Below are 24,574 nucleotides of genomic sequence, written 5' to 3' on the forward strand. Positions count from 1 at the left end.
GAGCTGGGCACGGCGGCAGCGGCAGCGGCGGCGGCGTCGCGCTCGGCCATGGTCACTAGCATGGCCTCGATCCTGGACGGCGGCGACTACCGGCCCGAGCTCTCCATCCCGCTCCATCACGCCATGAGCATGTCCTGCGACTCGTCCCCGCCCGGCATGGGCATGAGCAACACCTACACCACACTGACGCCGCTCCAGCCGCTGCCGCCCATCTCCACCGTGTCGGACAAGTTCCACCACCCGCACCCGCACCACCACCCGCACCACCACCACCACCACCACCACCAGCGCCTGTCGGGCAACGTCAGCGGCAGCTTCACCCTCATGCGCGACGAGCGCGGGCTCCCGGCCATGAACAACCTCTACAGCCCCTACAAGGAGATGCCCGGCATGAGCCAGAGCCTGTCCCCGCTGGCCGCCACGCCGCTGGGCAACGGGCTGGGCGGCCTCCACAACGCGCAGCAGAGCCTGCCCAACTATGGGCCGCCGGGCCACGACAAAATGCTCAGCCCTAACTTCGACGCGCACCACACTGCCATGCTGACCCGCGGTGAGCAGCACCTGTCCCGCGGCCTGGGCACCCCGCCCGCGGCCATGATGTCGCACCTCAACGGCCTGCACCACCCGGGACATGCTCAGTCCCACGGGCCGGTGCTGGCGCCCAGCCGCGAGCGGCCACCCTCGTCCTCGTCTGGCTCGCAGGTGGCTACATCGGGCCAGCTGGAGGAGATCAACACCAAAGAGGTGGCCCAGCGCATCACCGCCGAGCTGAAGCGCTACAGCATCCCACAGGCGATCTTCGCGCAGAGGGTGCTGTGCCGGTCTCAGGGGACTCTCTCCGACCTGCTCCGGAACCCAAAACCGTGGAGTAAACTCAAATCTGGCAGGGAGACCTTTCGCAGGATGTGGAAGTGGCTGCAGGAGCCCGAGTTCCAGCGCATGTCCGCCTTACGCCTGGCAGGTAAGCACAGAGGATCTCTGGAGCCGGCTGCTGTGGAGAGGGCTCCGGGTGCTTGTGGCCCCAGGTCAGCGCGCCTAGCCTCGGTTCTTTCCTCCTCTCCGCTACGCACTTCCTATTTTCTGTCGACTTTATTTCTTCTTCTGTCATTTCCTCCTTCTTCTCCCTTCTTCCTTTTCTGTTTTCTTTTGCATTTTCATACTTCTCTTCCTTCCTCCTTGACTCCGAGCTTTCATTGACCGACCCCCCTCCGCCACATTTCATTCACCCTCCCCTGAATGTGCCAATTTTACCCCCTCTTTCTGACCTTTCCTAGTTGTGGGACAAGGGACCGGGTGTGCGGTATCCACTAGGAGCCTTCTCTTTAGAGGACTCACAGAGACCCAGGATTAGCCTTTTTCAAAGCCCTGTGCACTTGAACTCTTGCTTAGACAATACATTTCAATTTTCCAGGCTGCCTGGTTTCCCTATATGGAGGTAGTTAAGGGGCTTTGCTCTTCAGAAGGGAAAAAAACAATCTCCGTTCTTCTCCTACCCACCACATCAGGCAAACTTGTTTAGTTATTAGCAGGAGTCACAATCTTGACGGCGCGGGGGAACGGGTGGCTAGGATACAACAGCGCTTTCCAGGCTCATCTCCGGCCTTGGCGTTGGCGCGGGGAGTTTCTGACCAAAAGAGCCGGCTTGGGCCAGTTCCCGTGTCACTGCCTACAGAGAGGGGAGGGTGCAAGGACGAAGGTTGGGACTAACACATTCACCTATAGGAGGATGGGGGACGAAAAACTAAGAATGGAGAGCTCCCTGACAAACTCGCCGGCCACCCTTGCCCGGCTCCCAGCTTTTGCTGGGATTTGCCAAGGTTTGGCTGGACTCGGAGAGAGGGTTGGGCGCTCGTGAGGAGAGGTGCTGAAAAATTAAGATGCAGGGTAGTTAATGCGTCTTGGCCACGGGCTACAGACTCCGCCTTTGCATTAAACGGACGCTGATTGTGCGCGCAGCGCGGCGGCAGGGAGGGCAGGCTGCCCGCGGGAGGGGACGGGTCGACGCGCTGGTTACATTGTTCTGGAGCGGGCTTGGTTCTTTGTGCCTCCTCTAGCGGCCGAGCCGCGAGGTACAGCCCTCTATTGTTCTAGGAGCACAGATACCTCCGGTGTGGGCGGCGGGAGCGAGAGAGAAAGGCGCAGCAGTGGCTGCGACTGGCACACAGTTGCGCGCTTTTGTGCGCGCAGACCCAGCGCGGTGTGCGTGGCAATTGCGCTGCCCCCAGGACCTAGCCGTGGGTCCAGAAGGACAAAGTGTCCAGGCGCCCCACTGGGGAGGACACACAGTACCCTACTGCAAGTCTGGATGGGCAGTTTCTCTTGGACTGGGGCCATCTTTCCGGATCCGCGGGGCACCGAGGGGACAATTCATAGTGGCAGTGATTTACATTGGTGCGGAAAGTGGGACGTGCGTTGTGTGCGGCCGGCACGGTTCGGAGCCAGCTATACACAACGCGCTTCCGGAGCCACAAGCTCAGCCTTCCTCTCCGGCTCCCTGGAGCTTTCCTCACACCGCTGAGCCTGGCTTATGGGGTGCACTCTACCGATACCGGACGGCGCTGGGGGCGTGTTCACCCAGGCTTGGGGAGGGGGCGTTTCCACTCTGACCGCCTCCCCTATGCTCGCCGTTGGAGGATTCCGATCTCCAGGCAGTAAACGCCCCTCAGTATTGATCTGAAAAGGTAAAGAAAACTATCCCCCGAAAAGCTTCCCCAAATCTATGGACTCCTAATACTTTTGTGTGCGTTTAGTAATTTTTCTCCTTTAGCTTACTCATCATTCTCTATTACCCTTCATTCTCTCTTTGCCCTGGTTCCTAGGAAGTATTAAGCCGTGAATAGAGGGCAGCGGTGAGGAACTGGAGGCTTACTGAAACTTCTGAACAGTATGGCACCCCTTTGTCTTGGCCCTCCCAAACTCCCCCAGTCCTTCTCAGGTGGGCTCTAGCATCAGCTGGCCTGGGCACAGGTGGCCAGAAGGAACTTGGCAGCTGGAGTGGAAGGTACAGTTAAAGGCACGATGACAGCTGTTCTATTCCAGACCATCTCAGAGCACTGCCGCCCCCTCATGCCTGTCCTGCAAAGGACAGAGCAGGAAGGAAGGAAGGAAGGAAGGAAGGAAGGAAGGAAGGAAGGAAGGAAGGAAGGAAGATAAAGCGCATGCCTTGTGCCTGTGTGTGTCTGAAAGTGATATGGCAAGTAATGCTTTACCTGTTAGCCCACCTCAGCCCCAAACATTGCTAGGATAAGGGAGAGTCTCCAGTCCCAACATCCACCCCAGGAAAGTCAGGGTAGGGGGGGCACTCCTCAAAGGCTGTGCCCGGGAAGCATGAAGGCTTTTCCGAGGAGGAGTGCTGAAGCCACCTCCACAGGAGACTGAAAGCCTCCTTCAGCGAGTGGGAAATTCCTGCTGAGGACCCCGCTTTGCTCAAGCATTCAAATGTGTGTGTGTTTTATTTCCCCGAGTTGAAAAGGGACAAGAGCTTTAGCCTTTTTATCTGGCCATTTTATCAGCAACTACAAGTGTGTTGAGTGGCTATTATTACATAGGAGGCTTTTCGGTTTGGGGTCAGTAGATCAGTCTCTTCAGACACTGACGCAGAAGCCAGGACTGGTAAGTAGGTATTATGTGCTCAGAAGCGCTAGGGGACAGGAGCAAATGGAGAAGAAAAGCAGAGGCCTTCCCTGCCAGGAATATCGATCAGAATCCCTGCAGGGACACAGCTAAGGGTCCACACTAGGGCTCTGGGGGTTAAACAAGCCCATGGCTCCACAGGGCTGCTGGGCCTGACTGCCAGGCCTCCAAGAGCCACCTGGGCACCTCCAGTTCGCCCCAACCAGACCTCTTTTCTCTCCCTCCGTCTCTTTTTAGTTTCCCTTTCTCTTTCTCATTTTGGACCCCTCTGGGTCTTGCCAAAGGCCCAAGCAGACAGGGGTTTGAGGGACCTCAGAATCAAGATGTCTGATTTGGACCAGCTCCTGCAGACCTCACACTTAGGTGAAGCAAACCGCCCCCCCCCCACCGTGCGCAAGAGAAGCAGGTCCTTCCTCTCTACCCCAACCTGCCTCCCCCAGATCTCTCTCCTCGGTGCCCACCGCTTGGGTGTATCCACAGCTCAGGGTGACATTTCAAAGGGTAAGAGACAAGACATCTGGGGAAACTCAGATCCCCCCAGCACTAGATTTCAGAGAAAGACACCAAGAGTACGATTTCGTTGGGAAAGGGTGGCCAAGGCAGCAAAGGGCTGCAACCGCGCCTTCAGCGGTTCCCAGCGCGTGTTCCCGCAGGGCAGTTTGTATTTCCCCGGCAAGAGGCGGCAAGGATAAACTCCCGCGGGTTTGACCATTAACACTCCCCGACTTTGAGTCCAAGAAGCCTGTGAACCAAGCACACACGAAAAACGAGGTACTGAAAAAACCCAGTCAAAACCTGGACGGGCGGCTCACGGAGGAAAATCAGGGCCTCCATGGCGGGAGTGGTTTCCTCCAACGCCCAGCAGCCAGAGCAGAGCCTCTGACGGTATAACCTGATGAGGTTTGCACCTCCCGTGACTCCCGGGGCGGCCTGCTCGAAACCTGCCACATGTCCCGGCTGTGGGCAGACATATAGCCCTCTTCAGAGGGGAACTCCCAGCGGCCAGTCTGGAGGCAACTCTGTTCAGACAGCCGATGGCCTTTCACCAACCTACCAAGATGTTGCCTGGGCCACCTGATGCCCGCGGCGGCAGAGCCTGCCGGGACAGTGCGCAGCGACTCCTGCCAGGGGCACCACAGGCCTGCGCGTCTTCCTCGGCGCCAGGAAAGTCATGGACTACGCTGGCCGACTGGCATTTTCTAAGCGGAGAGGCGGGGACCTCATCGTCGGAACCTCACACCCCACCTCCCCTCCCGCCGGTCCGGCTGCCGGCCCGGCTCAACCCGTCTCCCCGAAGTTTAGTGCGGGATCCGAGCCCGAGAGACCGAACGCAACCCAGGTCCCTACCGAACACAAGGTACTTTCGCCTGCTGGCTGGTCGGATTAATAATTGAAAAGCTCACTACTGTTCTTGTTTGGTCAAGTCCCGGGTGCCTGGAGAACACCTTCCTAACACGCATCAGGGTGAGCGGGAGCGGGCGGAGATGACAGAACGCAAGGAAAGGTAGTGAGGCAGAGCTCGAGAAGTAGCCCAGGCCGCCAGGGGCCCTCGACCCGAGCAGCTGTGCATTTATTTTTATTCCAGGCTTTCCACCGTGTGGTTATGTCACTTTCTCAAACAAATGTGTATATGGAGGGAGATCGATGCTGATAATGTTTAGAAGATTAAAAGAGCATTAATGCTGGCAACAATAACGTAAACGTGTGGACCCAGCTCTCATTGATCTGGAACCTGATCCGGCGCGTTTCCAGTAAGCCCGACGGCGCGCTCTTCCCAGCAGAGCTCTCGCCAGCGCCCCGGCTCCGCAGCGCCCCGTCTCCCCGGCGCTCCCGCCGCGCCACTTGCCCTGCTCCCGGCGGGCCCACGGGTCAGGCCGCGGCTTCTCCTCGCGCGGCCCCAGCCGGCCCCTTCCCAAGGCTTTCTCCAGGCGCAGAGCTGCTCGCCCTCTCCATAGTCCCCGCGCGCGCGCACCGCTCCCTGCGCTCCCCGCGGAGGACTCTGCGCCGGGCTGAGTCCGCGGAGCGGCTGCCCCGGACGGCGCCGGCGCCAGAGTCGTCCCAGCTCTCTCGTTCCCAGGGGATCGTCGCTCCCGGGTTCCCAAGGCCCTCGTCTGGTCGAACAGGGCCCGGGGCAACTTCTTTCCTCCTCCTACACCATCCAGGTAATTTGACCTACCTCTCGGCACGAGGGAACGACCAAACCCAATTTGGAAACGTCTATCAAGCTGCCCCATAACCGCGCAGCTTCCGGATCCTCGGATCCCCTCACATCTTTCCTTGTTTTCATTAAAAGGAATCATTCACACCAAAGAGTTCGCATTCACAGACTTTCTACACTGATGCATTAGGTGGGCAATTAAATGCTGCCCCAGTGACAAAGGCCTAGGCTTCACCTCTCAGAACGGTCTGCTCTGGGCTAATTGGGTCAACCAGGGAAGAATCTTGTTTCCTATAGGGGCTGAGACAGGAAGGTAAGAAAATCAAACTGGGGGACCCCACCCCACCCCTTCCCACTAGCTGGAGAGAGCTTACGCTCTGAGACCCCAGACCTCAGGTGGCAGGTGTACTCTGAGGCACCTGCATTGACTGGAAAAGAAAGAACTTTTCAGCTCTTCCTTCCTTCCCCTAGGGTAGATGTCCTTACTGTGCCCCACTGGTTCACCTTGCCAAATGGTGACTTATTCTTCCAGAAGGAACACTAAGGTGAATTTTACTGAAAAGAATGAAGGAGCTGGGGTGGTAGTGGGGGTGGGATGGGAATTAAATTGTTCTGGCTTTTTGAAATTCTAAATCCTCCAATTGGTGAAAGGAGGACGTCTTAATCTGGAAGGAAAGGAGTGTTTTCCTTTCTTCTCCAAGAATAAAATGAGAAAAAGGAAGAAGGAGAGAGGAGAGAAGAAAAATCGTTCATGGTTCTGCTTTAAGGTGTGCCAAAGGGTGAATTGTATTTCTTTCTGTCATGCCCAGAGATGGGATTCATCTTCCCACCAATGGACTTCTTAAAGAAGGGAGCTTTAATACAGCTTGCTTTTTTGTCAGAATGTGCCCTACCCCCCTCCTGAAAACTACAGTTACCTGGTTCAGGTGATCAGATGCAGAAACCAAGGAGAGTGGGTGGTGTCCTTCAGATCAGGTTAGGAAGACAACTGTCCCCCTCCCCATAACCCCCTTGATGAGCTCCTAGGTTCTGGGAGGGGTAAGTGAGCTTAGACTCTCCTCCATACCCATCTTAGAATCCCAAAATTGGGCAGGGATTCTGGTGAATGGTGAGGGTGGGGCAGAGGGGAAACTGACTCCCCAGATTTTGTATCCAAGAGGAGAAATGTTTTACTTCCTTCCAGAGCCTGGTCTGTACAGAGGTGACAGGGCTCTGGGCAGGTTTACCTTCCCAAGCTCCAAACCTGAACCCTGAGGGAAGGAGAGCCTGCCTCTCTTTCTGTCTTCACTTCTTGGTTTTCTGGCCTTTAGTATCTGTTTCTAAAGGGATAGCAGAGGAAAGAGGTTGAAGAAGGAGGTACTGAGCCCCACCGCACTGCAGCTGGTGGCTGATGTTGTCAGAAACTGTCTTCAGGAAGAGTGGTATCATGTAGGGGGATCCCTGGAGGAATGAAAACCTCAAAGGAGAAGGAGTGAGATTAAATTTCTGGGTTCTTGCCAAAGGAAGGGAAATGAGAAAGGAATAAATAGAAATAATTGCCTGGATAAAGGGCCCTGGGGAAAAGGGTGAGTATGGAGGCACCCTGGGCCTTAAACTTTATAGACAGACTCTCTGGATTATCCTCACCCTTGACGATTCCAGAGACACTTTTCCCCCCGCCTGACCTGAGGAAAGTCACTTTCTCCAGGGATACTTTTCTTGGTGGGGAGAGAACATTATGAAAAAGCCTAATGGGATCACTTAGGCTATCATGTACAGAGCCTGCTCAAGATGGGCTGGAGGCCCATCAGAACCCCTCTTCACCCACTCTGTCCCCCTACCCTAGTACATTGCTTTTGGGGGAGGCTTTTTGTTTTCCAAGTCTCACTCAAGGCAACAACTCTGGAAAATGTGCATAGGTTCTTGCAGGTGCAGGGAAAGGGGAGAAAGGGAAACTTATTGGGTAATTCAGCCCATCTGGTACCTGACAAGGTGCAGGATGGGCAAAGCACAAGGGCAGCTGTCAACATGCATACAGAGATAGTCTTACTTGAGGAGCAGGATTCCTAGAAGTTTTGGGCATTTTTATGAAAAGCTGTCCCCATGCAAATTGCCTCAGAGGGAAAGGAGGCTCTGCATTCCACCTTGGTGCCTCTGTCGCCATTCGAAGATCCATTACTCTTCAGTAGAATGCAGACTTTGTTTGGGTTGGAAGCACACCTCCAACGTAATTTAATCAGCATCGGACTTTGGTTCGTGTAATCAAATATACATATACTTTCTCCTGCAGGAAGAAAAATAATTTCTCTGTAACTGGTATTGACTTGAAGTCATGTAATCTCTGGAAAGCATCACATTTTTAAAGGGAAAGGTGAAATTAAGAGGAAAAGAACCCACAGGTTTAGTGGTCTGCCTAGCCATTGCTAAGAGAGCCAGTTACCACCTAAGAAAGGGCTGCTCCAATTTTAGATATTTCATTCCTGCTTCCTCTGTATAGTTAACCCCACAAATCTATATAGGTAGGAAAACAACGTTGACTGGCTCACCAGATCCTAGGAATCTGGGCTTTATCCTTGGGTTGAGACATCCTTGAAGGAACCTATTTGGTGTTCCACAGGCAGCAGCACCAGGATCTCAGTGGGCCCCAAGCCCCTTCTTTAACAGTGATTGGTAGCTATTGGCAGCTCACTCCCTACTCTACCCGCAGGGCCTTGAGCATACTCCTGGAGCAAGCCTGGGACTCTCCACCCCCAGGGCGAGGCTCTGGGCTTTACCCAAGTTGAGTCTGTTAGGGAATCTGTTGTAAACACAGATCCATTGATTTGCATTTGTCAGAGAGTAAAGTTAAACCAGTGAAAAGAGAAGCCCTTACCCTTTTATGCAGGGCCAGGGAAACCTTTCATATTGATCCTATTGATCCAACCTTTCCCTTTAAGGAAACCACATAGTTAAAGACCCTCGTTCAATAGATTTACCCTTCGTGCTTGTGATATTCCTTTAAGTGTTCTCATCTAGGATAGCTGGGCATTAAGCCCATACTCCAAACCAAACAAAAATGAAAAGGAGGGGGTAGGAGGGGAGGGGTCAGGAGGCAGAATTGTGGGAAGTGAAATTGAATCAAACTGAAATGTGTAATGACTCGGTTGGAGATGTTTTTCTCATTCTTCTAAGATGACATGCAGGGTTAAAAACAAAATAGATGCATTTAGCACATCTCTCTCTCCTTTTTTCCACACAAAAGAAAATCTGTTTATATGCTAGAATAACAAAGTCTCAGGAACATCATTTTCTACTATAAAATTATTTCAATCAAGCCACTAGCTCAGTTCATTCAAGCTGGTACTTAAACACAGTTAATACTTCCATAAAAATTATTTTGGTTCATTTGTAGCAAATCAGGAATAGACTAGAACTGCCTCCAGAAATGCAATATTTTGGACTATGTATTTGAGCGTGGACACTGATGTCACTCCAAAAGAGAGGGGACTTGGAGTTTTGCATTCTGATGGAAGTAAGTAGAAACCAGGCCAACAGAAGGGACAACCTTTTTTTTTTTAATTATTTAAAGAGCAGTGTAGATGGAGTAGAAATTGCTAAATATTTCTCAGTATCCCTCATGTTTGCAGATATGAAAATGAAAGTCCTCCTTGTTTCCAGAACTGTTAGTATGATCCATTTCATTTCTTCCTTGACTCTTTTTTATTCTGTAAAAAACATCCATTTGTGATTTTTTTTCCCCAACGTGGTACATGCATTATTCCTAATTGGTTATCTCTTGGGTTGTGTTCAGACATTCATGTTTGTTTTCTGTGATTGAAAAATATTAATGATTCCTTAGGTGAGCTAATGTATTTATCTGCTGAGTGAGTTCAAAGGGCAGAGTTCAGCTATGGTTCAGGTTAATTGAACAGGAAGCAGTGAGCTCTCCAGGCTATGTTGAGCAAGGGTCCAGTCCCTTAAAATATCACACTCAGCAAACACACAATTTCACTGTCCTCATCCTGGAGTCTGATGTAAGAGGCTCAGATCAACTTGGATTGCCTGTTTAAAAACCCAAAGCAAAGCACGGCAACTGCAACAAAACCCTCACAGTCCCCCTCGGGGAAGAAGAGTTTTCTCATTGGCTAATTGCTTTATTGGTAGCACTGACCTGCAGAGCAGCTGCAGGGGTCTGGATGAAGGCTTAGGCCTCATAATAATGTGCTCCATTAGAACAGGGCAAGGCATTTTTTGTTTACTCAATTGGAGCTCCCTGCAAAGTGCCATTAACCCCAGCCCAGTCGTGTGTGTGCTGCAAAAGCCAAAGGTCACGCCAGTCAGGCTGTAGGCATAGCCAGCTCTGCCCTGGTGGGAGGGAGGGGGCATTCTGCTGGCATGGCCCTCCCCAAGCTTGGCCCAGTCCTGTAGGCCCCTTCAGGGCTTTGACCGCAGCAAGCAGTTGCACAATTTGTTTACATTTCCCAATTGCTGAATCATGTTATTGATGATTAAACAGTTCTGATCTGAGCACCATCAATCATGCCAGGAAAAAAAAAATCCTCCCACTAACCCTCTCTTTTCTATTTATGTTTTGTTCATTGTGCATTACAGTAAGTAGAATTGTGCAAACGGTGCTTATTAGCAGGAATACAGTCTGGACAAGTGCTTGGATCAAGAGGAAGACAGACCTGCAAACATGGCTGGGGCATGGTGGGGGGGTTATTTAGCAGAAAGGTTTGAGGTGGAGCCCCAGCATCGTTAGGGCTTCTGTGGAGAGCACCTTGTGCTAGAGTGCCACCTGCCGGGAGTCTTCTAACTACAATAAGCCTTGCACCTCCCAGGAGACCCAAGCCCCTTCCTTTACTCCTAGTATGTGGCCCCATTCCTCAGTCAGTAGACCACTACCCACGTTTTCTTGAGGGACTTTTTCCTTGTCTGTTGGCACTCTAGCCTCGGCCTCTTCTAATTCATCGTCAAAGAGAAATCAGTAGTTCTGCTGTGATGGGTGAGGTGATTTGCCCACCCTGCACATTGAGGCAATAGTCTCCTGCTTGGGAGAGGAGGGGTGGAGAAAGCAAAAAATATCGGTGGGAGAGAAGAGGAATGGTTACGTGTGTAAGAGAAACGGCTCAGTTGATGGTGCCAGTGAGAGCTGTGCCAGCTGTAAGGTGCTCTGCAAAGGTAATATATTGTACAAAGGAGAGGGGGTGGGAGAGAATTAGTATTGGCAGGGAGGACATCAGGAAAGAGATATGCCAAATCAGCGAGCCAGAGGTGGGCCCTGTGAAATCCCCTGGGATGAGAAAAAGTGAACCAGACGTTTTGCAATTGCAAAGAAGTGAGCCAATGAGCTAGATTTGGAGCCAAACTGTGGAGCTGGCTGTAGCTCTGTGGCGGCAACTGTTTCCAGACTCGCCTCACATCGATCTCTGCCCAGAGCCCCTGGATGCCTAGCGCCTGTGGGGGGGTTGCTGCCTCCGCGCACTGGCGCGGGCTTCAGCACCACGAACAGCGCCACAGAGCGCCCCAGAGCCTGCCCGCTTGGACTGCGGTCTGAGAGAGTTTCCATCTCAACCCAGAAAAGGAATATGGGCCCTCTATTCGGATTAAATCTGGGCCAGGACCCTGATCAGTAGCTCCAGCTCTCTAGATCTCAGCGTCCCAAACAGAATAAGGCCTCAGTTTTCCTCTGGTGCCCCATGGCTTCGGTTCTTTCCATGTGAGGTCAATGATAACAGAGGGAGAGGAGGGGATGCCAAGTGAGAGGACAAAAGATGCGAAATGACCCTTTCCTTTGGAAGAGGAAGAGCATTACCTCTGTTGGGGGGCTCAGGGATTGAACTGTTTTACTCTATGTTACTGCCTCATGCAGACGCTGATTGCCACTCTCAACACAGTATTTTAGATTTGGATTTCCTTTCAAGGTTTACAGTCTGGTTGCCCCGCACACGGGTGTACACAAATGGATGCTTCCCTGCCCCCCACCTACATGCTGATTTTTGAAAACATGGTTTTCATTATATTAAAGAATATTCTCACACTGTATCAGCAGTAATGTTGCAGAAAGAGCCAACTAAGGGACATCACTACCTCCAATAAATCTTGAAGCTGGGTTTGATTTCTTGAGAATCCTCTCTGATGGGCTCTCTTTAAGAATCCCTGCACCACTTCTGCCAGTCAAGGGTTGAGTCACTTCCTTCAGGCCGCACAGTGGAGTCAGGTGGGCCTAGCCAGGATGAGAGCTAACATTAGGCACAGACCCCTGACTCTGGCCATTTTGTCAGTTGCTCTGCTTTATTTGTGTTTTTATTCCAGAGAAAAGAGGTGGGTTCTTTTGGTCTGCAGTAGGGCACAACTCATATCGCTTTGGGTTTCTAGTAAAATGGCCCTTGACTTCCCAAAGCTAATTAGAAATTTTATTTATTTATTTATTTATTTATTTATTTATTTATTTATTTATTTTAAGAAAGGGGGAGGGGCAGAGGAGGAGCAGAGGGAGAGAATCTCAAGTGACTCCACGATGAGCATGGAGCCGGATGCAGGGCTCCATCCCACCACCCTGAGATCATGACCTGAGCTGAAAACAAGAGCCAGACACTCAACCCACTGAGCCACCCAGGAGCCCCTCCCAAAGCTAATTAGAAGGTAAAACTTTTGCTTTATTTCAAGGAATTTTAGTTCAAGCCTAATTTATTGCTAAAGTGGTTCTCAGGGAGGTAGGGCACAGGAACAGACAAGTGTATCCCCTTTAAAAGAAAGTCAAGAATATGATAGATGAGATTGTCTTCCCTGTGACAATTCATCTTTAAATTCCAAGTGGCTCTTGGATGAAAAGAAGGAAAAGACAGCCCAAAACAAAACAAATGTGAGAAAGCATTCACTGCCAATATTAAAAAGAAAATAATTTTCTTTGTCTAAATGCCTAAAATTTTGCCCTAGAAATGAGCAGGAACGTATTTAAATCAGATCTAAGAACTGCTTTTAAATCTATTTGATAAACACTGAGTAAAGCAGTTTCTTCAAGCTGTATAATCTTTGAATTTGCAGACATGCATTTCTTAGTAGTTGTTGGGTCACACCATCAAAACCTTTTCCAGTAAAACATGGATTTGACAGTAAGCAAAGCCTTTTGTTTTAGTCTACTTTATGTGTATCAGTGCATCTTATTAAAATAAGGCAGTACACTCTGTAAGGGCTGATATTTCAACAAGACTGCAATATGAACAGGACTTCTCATAGTCTTCTTTGACTCCAAATACTAAAAAAATGGGTGGAGTAAAGAACTTGCTTTTCTGAAACAATATGACAGATTCCCAGATTTAAGAGATGGTTTTTTTAAATCTTAGATTCAGTTGTCTCCAAATGTATACCAGAGTTCACTTCAGTTCATGATCAAGGCACAGAGTGGACTCTTTATTCATCTCAATGTGCAACCTCTCTTTCTTTCTTTCATTCTTCTGAAAAGGAAGAGACTGCTTTTCTGATGAAGGCCAATTTCTCAACCTGATTCTGGGCCCTTGCCTGTCCTGCCTTCTCAGGACCCCAGCCTTCCCTGTGCTTTTAACCTTCCCATATCCATTACCTTTTTCCCATCCACATTTTTGTGCTCCAGTTTCTCTTATCTTTTTAAAAAATATGCCACCCCCCACCCCACCCCCTTCTAACTTCATCTCTTCCCTCTCTTCACTTCCAGAGTTGCCTTAACTCCGTGCCTGTGTCTTACTTCCCCCTTCAGCTCTGCAGGCTGCTTCTAGCCACTCCTGTTAACTAAACCAGCTCTGACCGGTGTCACTGTTGAGGCTTTTGTAGCCAAATCCAATGGATGCTTCTCAGTTCATATTTTAACATGGCCTCTCAGCATTTGACACACTGCTGACCACCCGTACCTTGAAACCCCTTCTTCTCTTGATTTCTGAAATAATATTATACTCTCTTCTTCTTCCTCTTCTTGTTAGTATTTTCTGGCCACTCCTTGTGAGTCTCCTCTTTGGGTTCCTCTTGCTCTGTCCTTCTAGCTCAGGATCCTGGCCGAAGCTTTTTAATTTTTATGCTCAACATACTCACCCTGGGAGATCTCTTCCATTCAGTTACCATCTCTCTATGCTGAGGACTTCTCAGCCTCTCTCCAGCCCTGATGTCTTTCCTAGCTCCAGGTCCTTATTTCCTTCAGCATCTGAACATCTTTGCCTGAATGCTCTTAAATTCAGTTTACCTCAAAGTGAACTCATGTTCTTGCCTCACTCGGACCCCCTCACCACTACCACCGTATATGAGTCTCTTCTTTTATTCCCTCTCTCTTTCAGTAATATCCCTTTGTACATACCATAAGCTGATAAATCAATTCGGACTCTTTCCTTTTCCTCTTTCTCCTTGAGTCAACTATACTCGCCATATGGATTTTACCTCCTAAATATCTGCCTATGTCTCTCCATTCCCTGTGCTGCTGCCCTCGTTGGAGCCATCCCAACTTCAACAGCCTCCTGATTGGTCTCCCAGTCTCCAGACTTAACTTCTCCCATCCATTTCCAACCTTAAGCCGGAGTGATTTTTCCAGAACCCAATATCACATTACACCATTATTTAAAACTCTTTGTTAGTTCCCTATGACCATTGGATGAAGGTCCAGACCCCTACGCAGTGTGTACCAGTCCCTATATGGACTGACCCCTGCTCATGTTCAGCCTCATCTCACATTGCCACCCCTTCACTTTGCTCCAGCCACGCTATACTCCTGTCAGCTCACCAAACACATCAGGCCATTCCTTTAGCCTAGAACGCTTTTTCCCTCACTCAACTAACTCAGACTCAATTTCAGATCTTGGCTTAGATGTCCTCACCTCTAGGAAGTCTTCTCTAGTCTCCTAAATGGGGATGCCTTTGGGCAACCCCTCCCATTGCACATAGAACATAAACAGGTATCACCTACTAATTTGTCAGTGTCTTCCTGTAAAAGATTCTAAGTTCCACAAGAGCAAAGGTTGGATATATTATACAATAGGCAGCCACTAAGTATCTGTGAATAAATTAATAAATACTTTTCTTTTGTATGATACTGTTTCTTCCCACTTTACTCCCCCAAGTTAATAGATGGCATTTAAAAAAAATTTTTTTTAGATTTTATTTATTTATTTGTCTGAGAGAGAGAGAGCAGAAGTCGGGGGAGAGGCAGGGAGAGGAAGAAGCAGGCTCCTTGCTGAGCAAGGAACCCAATGCGGGACTCAATCCCAGGATCCTGGGATCATGACCTGAGCTGAAGGCAGATGGTTAACTGACTGAGCCACCCAGGCATCCCAAGTAGATGGCATTTGAAAAAGAATCATCAGCGTTGGTGCATCATTTTGGAACAGTATTTCATAGTTCACAACATCAAGTTCTCATCAATGTCATTTTCCTCCTAAGCTAAGATACTATAGGTATGTGTGAGTTTTAAAGGGAATCTTGGGAGTGGAGTTAAATCTTATCCAAAGCTTCAGATTATCATCAGTGAGGTGATGGAAGTAAAAAGACAATGACTAGGCACTAGAATACAGACCCATTTTACCAGCTGACACTAGTCCCCCAAGGTAACCTGCTCTAGTCAGGTAGTTTTCCTCGCTATTCTGCTCATACGTTGTCTTCTTTGCCATGACCATGTCTTTTTGCACATTCTTTTCCCCCTACCCAGAATGCCTTATTTCCTGTCTCTCTCCAGATCCCATCCTGGCCACCTCAGTTCTCCCTTCTTTGGATGTTTCCATCCTACTCTAGCCCATTCTTTTCTCTTTCTTTCCTGAACTCTGGCTGCAATCCTCCATTCCAAACTACAGAGAAGCTTCTTAGCTGTGGTCTTATGCCACTCTTTAGACCTCTCCTACGTCTCCCTATGACTCTGGAGAGAAGGTATTATATATTATACATTATATCCCACAGCTACTGGTCACAGCTGACCCCATAGTAGGCACTTTTTTCAAGTAAGACATTTGATGGACTTCTGCCTGTCTTTATGGATTCCCCTAATTTCAGTCACTCTTGCAAGGAATAGGTTCATGTTGACTTATATCTGGCATTCTTTTCTAGCCTCTACTCTTCAAAAAGGAATATTCTTTTCTATACATGTTTTGATCGTTGACAGAAATTCTTGCTTACATACCCAAAAATAGATTCCTATGTCAACCTGAAATGAGAGAGAAGCTTAATATGGAGAAAACAGTGCTCACGATGGTCAGTTAATAGCAAAGGCTATTACTTCCACACAAAGCTGAACATTTTAGAACACTGATGCCTGCAAACACATCAGCAAATCAGTCCTCTTTTAAGTCATTTTAGTTACCAGTAAACTAAATTTGCATTTACATAGCCATATACTGCAAATTCTTAGATTATTGGCTTAAATTTACATATAAAAAAAAAGCCAGAGGTCAACATTTTTATATTCTCAAGTTTATTCTTTTCCTCTCTCACTTCCTTATCTCCTGGCAAATGTGTACATAAACAAGTAATCCTGAGATCTTTGCAACCCAGTAGTTCAAAAACTTTTGGATATACCAGTTCTGCCTATATAGTACTGAACTAAGTAGTTAAGAATGGGGAAAAAATTAATTTTTTTAACCTTTCGTTTCACTGAATTTTTGAGATTTAAGTAGATAAATCCTCATTAGCCTTTCTAACGAAAAGAAATTTGATGGTTATCTCAACTTTAGTGAGAAATTGAAACTAAGAGAATTTGCTGTCCATCTTATATGGAACTAGCCTTGAGATGTTTTGTCTTTTTTACAGTTATGTTTTGATATCTGTATTACATGAGTAACAAACTAAGAAGACCAAACATATATAAACAGGATTTAGTGTTAACATTAAAACATCCCAGACTTTTTCTTTCCTGATACCTTTAATTTCATGCATTTTGGGGCTGCATGATAATTAGGTATTCTCAGTAAGCAATTGACTTAAGTGACTGTCACATGTACCTCGCATAGCCCAACCAATTTTCCAGAGATGGGCAGGTTGAGCAGAGCACGAGGTAGCTCTGGGGCCTGTCTGAAGAGCCTCAGACCCCCCAGTAGGGGCCACCCACTTCTCTGGCTGGGACACCATGGGCTGGCACCAAAGACAACACACTCTCTTTTTTTCTCTTATGCCTGGGACCTCAGCCTCCCCTTCTGCCATCCATGCAAAGGAATCACGCTGGACCCAGCAGAAGCAGAACTGCTGAGCTCACCCCTCCCCAACCAGTTTTCCACCTAGAGCCTTGGACTCAGGCTTCCATAGGCAGATGCTGCAAATTCAGTTAATAAGGGCAGAGTGGGGAGTATGTAGGTGATTGGATTGGAGGAAAAAGGGAGGAAAATCAACAGGAGAAATAGGTGGACTTTTCTGCTATAAGCCATACCAACTCAGGAGCCCGAGTGTTCTGCCTCCTTAGAGCTCCGAAATTCCCGGGACAGGCATATCCCTATCTGAGGCTGGGGAAGGAGCCCCAAGCTAAGAAGAGTGGGAGTCAACAGCAGGTCCTGGGACCAGTATCTACACAACTCAGATCCTTCTCTCCTGGGCTGTTGGGAAGGGGTTGGAGGCACCAAAAATTCCTTTCTCACCACCCCTTCACCCAGCTGATCTTACAGAGGTAGCAGCCGGTTAATACAGTAGAATGAATGGTCTTTGCTTTGGAGTCAGACAGCCTTGAGTATTAATTCTAACTCTGCCATTTACTAGCGCTAACCTAACTGCTCTGAGTCTCAGTTTCCTCCTTTATAAAATGGACTTACATGTCCACTTTGGAGAACAGATGTAAGTATTAGAGATGATGTGTATAAAGTAGTTGTCAAGTAACAGGCTGCTGGACTGTCTTCAGGACTTCCCCACAGAATCACTTACTTAGAGTGGTGACCCAAGGGAGAGGTGACTTTGGATGTTGGAGAGGGGGAGAGAAAGGAAATAAAGTACAGATTTTACTGAAATTCTGTTATATGCTATGTATCAGTTACCTATTGCCATAACAATGCCAAGTAACAAAGCATCCCCAAAATTTAGCCTTCAACAATAAACAGTTTTTTGTCTCACAAATTTGCGGGATTCAGTTGATCTAGGCTGGTCCCTGTTAAGCCTGCTCAGGCATCTTTGGCTCAGCTAGCTTGATCATGTGTCAATGGGTGGCTCTGCTCCACGTTTCCCATCCTCTTCTGGGGCCACTGTAGTGGCCTGAGCATGTCTGTTGCATGAAATGGCAAAGGGGAAAATGCAAGCAATAACATACTCTGCAACATACCATTGCTGAGAGCATGTCATATGGTTGAGCCCAGAGAGAGAATGGGAGGGTGCTACAAGGTTATGTGGCAAGGAGCATGCCTACAGGGAAGGGTGAATTGGAACTTTGTATTTTGCAGTCTACTTAATACCATCTATTTTAGCTCACTTTTAATTTTGCAAGAAGCCATTCCTATGGTAGGGATAGGAAGGATAAGAAATTTGGCAATTAAAAAAAAAGAAATTTGGCAATAAATAGAAAATAAATATGGAAATATTTCAAAATACTTTGTTATTTTATATTTTATACAAGTAACAAACCTATGGCCAACTTGATGGGAGCCATATTTCTTTGTACTATGTCTATTTGTGGACATGCCTGATCTTCTCTTCTAGGTCATAGAAGGCAGGCCTCCTGAGCTTTGCTTTCCTTCATCTTCCTTTTAACGCTAGTGCAGGGCCTAACATGTGGTTGGCACCCAGTTAAGTACAGAATGCCAAATGATCCCCAGGGTCACACAGCTCTAGTGTCCTAACAGGAGGTCCCCTGAGCTGACCACATGCAGCTCTACATGTATTTTTAAATAAGGCTTTATTTTCCATTTTTTCCTTTTTTTTCCCACTAAAATAATCATTGAATATCTGATGCCTACAGAAGTTAAGGCATTCAATTCAGATCTCCGTTATTCTGTGCCAACAAAATCCACACAATGCAAACACTTTGCTTAGGGTTTGCCAATGAATATGGAAGCAGTTTGGAGATGATATCCAAAAGATCAAAAGATTTGCTCTTTTTTTTAAGATTTTATTTACTTATTTGACAGAGAGAGAGACAGCCAGCGAGAGAGGGAACACAAGCAGGGGGAGTGGGAGAGGAAGAAGCAGGCTCCTAGCAGAGGAGCCTAATTTGGGGCTCGATCCCAGAACGCTGGGATCACGCCCTGAGCCGAAGGCAGACGCTTAACGACAGAGCCACCCAGGCACCCCAGATTTGCTCATTTGTGACTCTGACAATGTCTAAGGTTTGTTTTTCTTTATTCGTTTGTTTTTAACCTTAGGTTCTACATCTGGGGCATTATTTTGTAAGACATAAGCAATGTCAAAAATACCAGACACTTTTGTCTTGAGTCTTAATGTGGGTGTTAAGAGATGCCTTCCATTAGCGAGTATGCCCCAGATAATGTGTTTATTTGCATCTTCCTTCTTCTCTGCCTGTCCCCTAATGGTCTGGTACACAGAGGGCTACTTGAACTGATTTATATGGATCTCAGTTGCTCTCATTTGTGCATACTTAATTCAGAGAGGTGATCTCATTGATTTCTGAGCCCCACTTTTCAAGACATTGTACTTACATAGATATCTCGGCTGCTCTAACTACATTGTCTGAAAAGGAAAACATTTTAAACCTTTGGAAGCAATTTTGACGGACATTTCATTGTGTTCTATATTACTTACCTAATTAAATTTCCTTCACATCAAGGTCTGTTTAAAATTAAATTGAGAAATATTTTTGAGTTCCATTGGGCAGATAACTTTGTTTGGCTAGATTCGTTCTGCGTACATATGAAATGGTACCCTATGAATCAATACCCAGTGTGTAGACTTCCAGAGATGTGAAAAAATGACACCCTGATTAGGCAGATGTCGTCTCCTGTTATTATAACAAGCTGTGCCTGGTTACTGAACTTTGTAATTCCAAAATGTCCTTGCATTTTTGTGCCTGTGGTTTGGCAGGCTGATTTATTCAGATCCTGAGCGTTGTGAACAAAATTCATAACTTCTTTCATGGATTGGCTGGAGTCTGGGGACTCACAGACCAGCTCAAGGCAACTAGCTTCCTATGCAGTCTTATTTGCATAGACAAGAGAGTAGAATTCCAGACTGGGTTTGAAAGCAGACAGGGTGAGTTGTCTGAGGGTTCATCCCCAGTGGAAGAAGTGTGATTTTCAATGTTTTGTATCTTTGGAAGGAAAAAACAGGAGAAAGTCCTTATCTCTCAGCTCCACCCACTCTGCTACTGAAGACAAGAAAAGCAGACCCTCCTCGTCTTTTATCCTAGCTCTTCTTGAGACAGCCGTTCCATTAAGTTCTATGGCAAGGGAACCTGTGGTGATAAAGCTGTAAGTGGAGAGCTGGCACTCCATAGGCACTGCTTTAATATTTTTAAAAAGAGTCCCAAGGAAGGGCGCCTGGGTGGCTCACTCGGTTAAGCATCTGCCTTCGGCTCAGGTTATGATCTCCAGGTCCTGGGATCAAGCCCCATGTTGGGCTTCCTGCTTGGTGGAGAGTCTCCCTCTCTCTCTCTCTCTCCCTCCCTCCCTCTCTGTCCCTCCCCACTGCTCGTTCTCTCTCTCACACTCTCTCAAAAAATAAATAAAATCACTGAAAAAAATAGCCCCAGAGAACTGCTTTTTATTGCACTGTTAATTAGCCTTTAAACATTTCAGACTTCATTAGAATTTTTCAAGGTCTTCAGGTTTATCCTTATAACAAAATACCACCAACTGGGTAGTTTATAAACAACAGAAATGTATTGCTCACAGTTCCGGAGGCTGGAAGTCTGAGATCAGAGTGCCAGCATGGTAGGGTGAGGACCCCCCTCTGGGTCACAGACATCCCATTGCATCCTCACATGGAGGAAGAGACTGGGGATCTCTCTGCAGCCTCTTTCATAAAGCCACTAACCCCGCTGGGGAGGGCTCCACCTTCATGACTTAAGCACCTCCCAAAGACCCCAACGACTAATACCATCATCCTTGGGGGTTAGGATTTCAACATATGAATTTGGGGGCCACAAATATTCAGCCCACAGCAATCTCTATGTCTCAGATTGTAAGTACATCATTAAGTTACTGTGAGCCTTCCATGAGCTAATGCATATAGATGCTTAGACCAACTGGTACATCATGAATGCTTGCTGATTCAGCTGTATTATTATTACTGTTGATTAATATCACATTTTGTAAGTTCTCTGTCTATCAGTAGGAGATTTGGCCTGAGTCGTCAACGCTCCCATAATTTTTGTATGTTAAGAGTGGTGCTTAGTGTGGTCATAGAGAGCATGAACTTTGGGGCTAGACAAATCTAATTTCTGTCCCAACTGCACCGCTTACTAGTGAGCTATGTGACCTCAGGTGAGTAATTCACTTTAGGGAGACCCAGTTACTTTCTCTGTATAATGGGGGTAAGGTTGCTCGGATGTCATGTGGTTGGTGTGCAGGCTAAGTGAGATACCACAAATGCTTAGCGCAGCTCTTAGCACACTGAACTCTTACTTNGTAATGGGGGTAAGGTTGCTGTCGGATGTCACGTGGTTGGTGTGCAGGCTAAGTGAGATACCACAAATGCTTAGCGCAGCTCTTAGCACACTGAACTCTTACTTGCTCCACACCACAGATGACACCCTCTTTCACAGGGACACATCTGTTCTTCAGCATCTATGTTGGGATTAAGTCCACTTTGGTGTGGTACGTGCTGAGCACAAACTCTGTGTTTGATAGAATTTTACTATTTCACATGTGAAAGCTGCAGCCCAGCCAACAAGGCTCAGCCATCTTACAGCCTCATCATGATCACAGGCCGGGGGCCATATCACAAGGTTATTTTCTCAGACACCCACGTGGTTATGAGGCTACGAGTGCTGAGAATGGTCTCCTCTTTAACGTCTTTTCTGCTTTCAGTATGTCCGGACCCTGCCTCCTTATCATGGTCCCCAAATCATTCTTTATGCATTGACTTGGGCTCTCATCTAACTCCCTGACGAGCTCCTGTTTGGGTTGACACCATCATCTTTACTCCCAAAGCCAGGAACCTTCACAAGAAAAGAAAGAAATCTCACAGATACCCCACTGTTGCTTTTTCTGAAGTAGCAACTTTTTTTGCCAATATAAGATTTCAAAGCCAAGGGCCTCTGAATTCTCAACCCGCAAGTCTATTTAAACAGTCCCGAGAATCCTTTCCTGACCCCAAATTACTCCCAAGCATTAATTGTCCTAGTGGTTTCATGGCCACATTATTTCATATTCATTAGTGTTTTCATGAAAAATTATAACACTAATTAGAGCAGCTTCCAGTTAATTCACTTGGTGATTCATTTTCTCTCCCCCTTGGTGTTCTGCATGTGGTCATCTTGGAGAACGTATCCAAGGAGTAATTGCAGCTCTATTCCCTGAGTGATCGCCTAATGCCATTAGTTCTGATCCCAGGCGCATCTCGAGCGGCTCTGATGGGGTCTAGTTACAGCTGCACCCCGTGCCTGCCCTTGGATGCAGGGAGGGAGAGAAGCCTGCAGTGAGGACTGGTCTTCCAGACAGGGGGGATGGGCTTCAGGAGGATGAAGTGGGGGCAGAGATTTTTGGTGGGAGGTGAGCATCACTTGAACCTCTTCTGGAACCTGAGGTAAGGACAGGATAGTGCCCAGAGAAATCCACCTTGAGAAGCTGTCCTTGGAAGAGAATAAGGCAAGCAAGTTCTCTTCAGTCCTTGCAGATGTGTGGCCAGGCACCGCCTACACCCTGGAAGGGCTGCCTCCCACTCAAAGTTCTGATGCCAATTCTTTTCATTAAAAGTTTATTTGACCTCATACCCATTAGGATGGCAGCTATCAAAAAACCCAGAAAATAACAAGCATTAGATGTGGAGAAATTGGAAACCTTGTGCACTGTTGGTGGGTATGTAAAATGATGCAGCCTCTATGAAAAAAAAATGGCAGTTCTTAAAAAACTAAAAATAAAATTACCATATGATCCAGCAATACCAATTCTGACTACATACCTGAAGGAGTTGAAGCAGGGTCTCTAAGGGATATTTGTACCCCCATGTTCATAACAGCATTATTCACAGTAGTCAAAAGGTGGATACAACCAAATGTCCATCACAGATGAATAGATAAGGCACCTGGGTGCTCAGTGAGTTAAGTGTCTGCCTTCGGCCTCAGGTCATGATCCCAGGGTCCTGGGATCGAGTCCTGCATCGGGCTCCCAGCCCAGTGGGGAGCCTGCTTCTCCCTCTGCCCCTCCCCCCTGCCTGTGATCCATCTCTTTCAAATAAATAAATAAAATCTTAAAAAAAAACCACAGATGACTAGATAAACGAGATGAGGTATATACATAAATGGCCTTAAAAAGGAGGGAAATTCTGACGCATGCGCCAACATGGATGAACCTTGAGGACATTATACTAAGTGAAATAAGGCAGTCACAAAAAGACAGATGCTGTGTGATTTCATTTATATGAGGTATCTAGAGTCGTCAAATTCATAAAAACAGTAAGAGAAAGGGTGGTTGCCAGGGGCTGGGGAGAGGAGGAATGGGAGGTGGCTATTTAATAGATAGAGTTTCCCATCTTACAAGATGAAAAAGTTTTGGCAATTTCTTGCCCAATAATGTGAATATATTGGACACTATTAATGAACTGAACACTTAAAAGTGGTCAAGGTGCTAAATTTTGTTATATGTATTTTAGCACAGTTTTTTAAAAATAGGTGGTCGTTTATATTGTAATGCTTGCTTAATATTAAAAATTAGAAAACAGAAAAAATAGAAAAACAAAAATGTTCCGCCACTCAAAGGCAACCATATTAATACTTTGCTTTTATTAAATTTATTTTTTAGTTACTTAGGTAATGCATTAAAGCATTCTCCATGTAAAAACTCAAAACCTTAATGGTCACAATGAAGTCTCCCTTGCCCACCTCCTGTAATCCCAATCTCTTTTTTAAAAATTAATTTATATATTTTAGAGAGAGAGAACATACGCATGCATGATCAGGGGAAGTAGCAGAGAGAGAGAGAGGGAACCACAAGTGGACTCCATGCTCTTTTTCTGTTGTTGTTTAATTAATTTGTCTATTTGAGAGAGAGAAAGCTCAAGCAGGGGCAGTGGCAGAGGGAGAAGGAGAGAGAGAACCTCAAGCAGACACTGGGCTGAGCATGGAGCCCAACTCGGGACTCAGTCTCACAACCTTAAGATCATGACCTGAGTCGAAACCAAGAGTCAGACGCTCAGCTGACTGAGCCACCCAGGGGCCCTTCCAAGTCCCTCTATCACTTCCCAGTAGTGACACTCTTAGAGTGGCAATGGTGTCTGCCAATCCAGGTGGTTCCAGTGCATTTATTTACCAAGGTTGCTACTCATGGAAATGTTTATCTCAGGGGTTTGCACATTGTTCTGCTTCAGCTCGAGTCCCATGGCACAGCACACATCATTCTGAAGCGCCCCGCTTTCATTCAGTGGTCAGACCACCTAGTTTCTATATAACACTGAGATTCCCCCAACCCAGATCTGCTGCGTTGTATCCCATGGCATGGCTGGTTTCGTTTCATTAGCCATTCCCGTACAGATGGACAGTTGGACTATTTATGGAGTTTTCCTATTTGCTGCATTTGCTGGGCAGTGTGGCATGAACAGCCTTGTGCACGCCTCCCTGGGTATGTGAGCGAGTACTCCCTGGAGAAGACACTGAGAAGTGGCTGCTGGGTTGTGGAGAAGCACATGTTTGAATTCTGATAGAGATGACTAAACTCAGCAGTGTGGGAAAGCACCTATTTCCCCCACACTTGCAAACAGTTAATATATCCTCCATCTTCTTCTTTTTTTTTTTTT

At 47.4% G+C, this 24,574-nt stretch overlaps 1 protein-coding gene across 1 annotated transcript in view; it reads left to right on the top strand.

Moving 5' to 3' along the window:
• The window catches only part of ONECUT2 (one cut homeobox 2), a 48,579-nt gene that overhangs the window by 1,011 nt on the left and 22,994 nt on the right, over window positions 1–24,574 (top strand). Inside the window, exon 3 of the mRNA XM_034642207.1 lies at window positions 4–961. Coding sequence (XP_034498098.1) covers window positions 4–961 — 958 coding nt within the window. The remainder of the gene's footprint in view (window positions 1–3; window positions 962–24,574) is intronic.

Source organism: Ailuropoda melanoleuca, chromosome 14 (genome assembly GCF_002007445.2).
Source record: "Ailuropoda melanoleuca isolate Jingjing chromosome 14, ASM200744v2, whole genome shotgun sequence".
NCBI classification, from domain to species: Eukaryota; Metazoa; Chordata; class Mammalia; order Carnivora; family Ursidae; genus Ailuropoda; species Ailuropoda melanoleuca.